This window comes from Alosa sapidissima, chromosome 13 (genome assembly GCF_018492685.1).
Source record: "Alosa sapidissima isolate fAloSap1 chromosome 13, fAloSap1.pri, whole genome shotgun sequence".
Classification (NCBI taxonomy): Eukaryota; Metazoa; Chordata; class Actinopteri; order Clupeiformes; family Clupeidae; genus Alosa; species Alosa sapidissima.
In genome coordinates, this window is record NC_055969.1 from 18,698,897 (window position 1) to 18,703,896 (window position 5,000).

Consider the following 5,000-nt stretch of genomic DNA (forward strand, 5'->3'; position numbering starts at 1 on the left):
AAGTAGTGCTACGCACACGCACACACACACCTCACTGGGGGGGGGGGGGGGGCAGTGGCAGTGTCAGGCAGTGGCAGCCGTTGCAAGTCTGTGTCGCATGGGATAAAATAGTCTAAATAGTGCTAATTACCAGCCACTTTTACCTCACTGGGGCGGTCTCCCAGAACGATATCTCATCCTTTTTTATCCAATCTGAAATAAAAGTGTTTATAGATGAACAGAATTGTCAGTCAGACATTGGGATCGGGCTGTCAGAGACTTAAGCGCAGCCTGATTCAGCCTCATTACTTAGATTCAGTAAATAAGTGGCTTTAATTAATTGCTGTCAATTCAAGTAAGTAACTTGCCAATCCTGTATTGTCCAGGCACCACCCTTCAGCTGGCAAACGCAAACGCCGCGCTCTCCCGTTTGTTCTTTGTGGGTGCGTGATCCAGGGAACTTGAAAAGAAAATCAAAAATTGGTCGCACTCCAAAATCTTTTCTTTTTCTGATTTATTTTCACATAGCAGCAGGGGTAACAAACGTTTCGGCCTTGCGGCACTCGTCAGTGTGGAGATGGAGGAAATAGAGAATGAAGGAAAAAGGAATTGTTGAATTGCTTTCGTTTTGTAATTCAAAATCGACAGTCCAGCATAAGTAGTTTAACAAGCAAAAAGAAATATTGGCAAAAGCTGAGGCCAAAATCCATATCCAATTTTCATAGCAATGCGTCACTAGACGGCACCCTTCCAGCAGCACTTGGCTTCAATACCACAGCTAATAAATTTGCATTGCAAAGTTTTAAAATCTCAAATGGATATAACACAGTAATACAGCACACTGCACTTTGTCGCCTCTGTATACAACTTATAACTAACAGTATAACGTTATACTCTGTGTACACCTCCACTGTGTCTGCATCAACATTTCAAACTTTGGAGTGAGTTTTTTTTTTTTACAGAATACAGTACTCTACTTATTTTTGCCTCTTAATAACCACTGTTATTCTCTACACTCTTCCTCCTTTCTCCTCTTCTCTCCACCTCTTCTATCTGCTCGTCTCTCTGCAGCAGGAAGTCCGTCTCGCCACAGCCTATCAGAATGGCGCATGCAGAGCATAGCTCGAGACTCCGACGACAGCACAGACGATGAATTCTTTGATGCCCCTGGTAATGTATTTCTGTTGTCAGTCTCTCCTGCTGTCATAATAAAAAAAAAAACTCTGGCAAATGCCCCCTGCTCTCAATTGTCTGACAACAATTATATAAAAAAAAACATGAGTATTGCAAATGAAACAGATTGGACAGTAGGCAGACTGGTTGTTGTCATACATTTCTTACTTTACATAAGTCCAGAGAGACAGCAGCCATGAGCAGTCATGAGGAGTGTGTTAGTGACTCAGTCCTAGCAGATTGTGTGTACAGGATTTTTAACTGCATCGCATGGGTGACATGAACAAACATTTGTACAGGGTCTGAAACTCTATGTATCCATGCTATCTTTTTGTATCTTTAAAGAGGGCTTCTCTGACAATGAGGAGATGTTCACCAAGGAGATCACCAAGTGGAGCTCCAACGACATGATGGATAAGATTGAGACAACAGATGCTGATGAATCGCAAGGTAAACATCATCATACTGTACATTGGATTCAGGCGTTTCATTGGGTACAGTAGATGGCCTTGTCCCATCTGTGAGTGCGAGGGTTTCTAACTATGGGTCAGCCTGTGTCAAAACTGAATTTGTTCCAGTTAATTCTTGACTGTGTAACTCAACTAGGCTGTACAGTAATTTCCCAAATATTAGCCACATCGTTTATAAACTGCAGTGTATTATGCAAATTAAAAAAACAAAACAGTGTATTGACCACACCCGTGTATTAACCACACCTGTGTATAAACCACAAATTATTAAGTTAAATGACTTTAAAATGAATCAGAATCAGATTGTGATAGTGATTGTCAAGTAGAAGAAAATAAATGCATTCCCATGTATTGCCCATTCTTGTGTAATAACCTCATTGGTTAATAGTTGGGAAATTATGGAATGTTCTTTGCCGATACATTTTGTTAATAGCTACCTTTCACCCTTTTTTCCGGATAGGTGAATTGTATCCAGAACCTGGGGGTGATTTTGTTGAACCACCTAGTGTGGAAAGGATCACTGAGGTTTGTAATATTTCCATGTCAACACACGCATTGGATGTTTGACTCATGATCAACCATCATTTTTCATCTTTAATGTTCCATGTTTACATGCCATCATGGCTTTTTTTTAAATTTGCCTTGCTCTCCTACAACATCTGAACATGTATCGTGTTTAATCTTTCATGTCATAAAACTTTCATTCATTTTCAAAGCATGTAGTTCTACAGAAAAAGAATAGGCATCTAAGCTCAACCTGTATTATTTTGTATGTTGGATCAAAAGGTTTTAAATTATACTTAAAACAAAAATGACTGAAGCAACATGAAGTAGAGCAGTTCAACTGAACACGATCAAGTACACAAAGGCGCTTTAAACAGCCAGTGGAAGGATACGTGTTTTTAAGGACAGATAGGATGAGAGGAGGCCGCCTTGAAGGTCACTTGAAGGTCATGTTCCCATGATGCATGAGGGATTCCTCAGGAAATTGTGGGGAGGAAGAGCCCCTGGACCCTCACCCTCCTCAGCGCTTGTTCTGTTCTCATGCTCAGACGTGGCGGCCGGCCAAGCCCTCCAAACCCCACAGACACCACAAACACCAGCACCACCACAAACATCACAAATGCTCCTCCGAGCGCTCCTCAAAGGCCAGAGTTCACAGGCCTCCAGCTGTGAGTAACCACAGGGAGCCAAGTGCATCTTGGGCCCGAGACCAGTAGTCACAGCCAACCCTTTGTAGGCTCTCCAATTCGGCATGTCATCTTTAGGATTCCCTAGTTTGACAGGCACATAGAGTGTGTGAACGTGGTAGTGTGTTTGTAAACTTGTGGTTATACAGCAGTTGTGTTTTGAAATGTCTTGGATAGGCTGCCCCTGAGGTTTGTTTCTCTCGTGAGAGGTGACCGTAGGAGTGTTTGCATGTTTGTGCGTGTATGTTTAAATATTAACACTAGTACCGTTCTAGTGCAGTTGCAGTACAGTTACACTTGTCTTTGAGCTGTATTCCCTTGTCTTACCAGTATCTGGCTAAGGTTATGATTTGGTTTTTTGATTGTTGAGAGTATCTGGATCTGGTTATGTTGTGTAATATCATGTTAAAAGCTACTAAACAAGCTAAACACTAAAGAATGCACATTGACACAAACACATGTACATAAAGAGTAATAAAATACAAAAAGAGTGTAAACTGTTATATTATATACAAATACATAAAATAAAAGAAGATGAATAAACCAATAAACAAGTAAAATAGATGAAATAAACAGATGATAATGATGAGGTATGGGCCACTGTGGTGTCAGTTGTGAGGTATGTGGAAGAGCCCTGTCCATGGTGCTGAAGTCCCTTGGCTGCTCCTGATACACTAGGCACATAACTGAAGCGTTCCATTGACGCAGTGTCTGCTGCAACAATTAGCTTCCACTTTGATCAATGGAACTAGCTACACCAGACGTGATAGTGGTACGCACGTTGGAAAAAAAGACTTCTAAAGCTATTTTTACGCTTTAAGAATAGAACGCTTTAGTTGTAGACTCGTTGTAGCCCGGGCCTGAGTCACAGTCCCACTGGGTGGCCTTATCCTTCATTTCTATGGACTGCTACAGTACATGCACTTCAGGACCTGTGCATGTGCAGTTTGTGCAATGTAGTTGTGTGCTTACACTCCATTTGTACCTTGCACATTCTCTGGTGTCGTCACATCAGCACTGCACCACATAGAGCATACTCGTTGAGTTTTCTGTTTCCTGAAGAATTATTGTACAACGTAAAGCTACATCACTACTTGGATGTAACGTTTACATCATACATGTGTTAGTTATGCTCTCTCCCCTTTTTATTTATATGATATCGACCTCTTTTCAGTGTTAGATGTAGAATTTCTCTTTGCTGTTTACATTTCCACCAAAATTGTTTGTATCATTTTGTAGAATTTTTTTTGGCTTTCTTGTCATCCTTTCTCTCTATCCTTCTCTTCATCTCTCTCTCTCTCTCTCTCTCTCTCTCTCTCTCTCTCTCTCTCTCTCTCTCTCTCTCTCAGGACGGCTCCTCTCAGCAGTGCTTGCAGCCCTCCAAGATCCATGTGCTCGTTCTGGTCCTCCACGGCGGGAACATCCTGGACACTGGGGCCGGCGACCACACCAGTAAGCAGGGTGATCTGAACACGCTCAACACGGCGTTTGAGACGGTCATGCGCGTGCACTACCCGGCTGCGTTGGGTCGTATCGCCCTGCGTCTCGTGCCCTGCCCACCCGTCTGCGCTGAGGCCTTCTCTCTCGTCTCCCAGTGAGTGTCCAGTCCCCCCCACACAACACACATCTCACAATCGTGCAATGCAGGCCGTGCGTTGTCTTAACTGATTCTCTCTGCAGTGTTTAGCAGTGTTTCTCTTTATCTCTTACATGTAATTTCTGTCTGTCTGTCTCTCTCTCTGTATCTCTCTCTCTCTGTGACACACACACAAACACACACACACAGACAAACAGAAACACAAACACACTTACTCTTTTTTATCTTTCTCTCTTTCTCTTTCTCTCTCTCTCACACACACACAGACAAACAGACACAAACTCCCTCTCTCTTTCCCTCTCTCTCTCTCTTCTATATAATATTTGAATTCTGTAAGTTGATGTCCAGTAAGACACGTGTCTATGTCCTCTTCCTCCAGCCTGAGTCCGTACAGCTATGACGAGGGCTGCTTGTCCAACAGCCAGGACCACATCCCCCTCGCCGCACTGCCTCTACTGGCCACCTCCGCCCCCCAGTACCAGGAGGCGGTTGCCACGGTGATCACACGGGCCAACCAGGTGTACAGCGACTTTGTCAGGTCTGCCGAAGGAGCCTCCTTTTCTGGTCAGGTGAGTTCAGGTTCGAGCACCA

At 43.3% G+C, this 5,000-nt stretch overlaps 1 protein-coding gene across 8 annotated transcripts in view; it reads left to right on the forward strand.

Moving 5' to 3' along the window:
* Positions 1 to 5,000, forward strand: part of LOC121680863 (membrane-associated phosphatidylinositol transfer protein 2-like) — a 74,776-nt gene that overhangs the window by 36,399 nt on the left and 33,377 nt on the right. For all 8 annotated transcript variants that reach the window (XM_042060420.1, XM_042060419.1, XM_042060423.1 and 5 more), the window contains exons 7-11: positions 1,051 to 1,149; positions 1,498 to 1,602; positions 2,083 to 2,147; positions 4,162 to 4,406; positions 4,789 to 4,978. In XM_042060420.1, the coding sequence (XP_041916354.1) occupies positions 1,051 to 1,149; positions 1,498 to 1,602; positions 2,083 to 2,147; positions 4,162 to 4,406; positions 4,789 to 4,978 (704 nt within the window). The remainder of the gene's footprint in view (positions 1 to 1,050; positions 1,150 to 1,497; positions 1,603 to 2,082; positions 2,148 to 4,161; positions 4,407 to 4,788; positions 4,979 to 5,000) is intronic.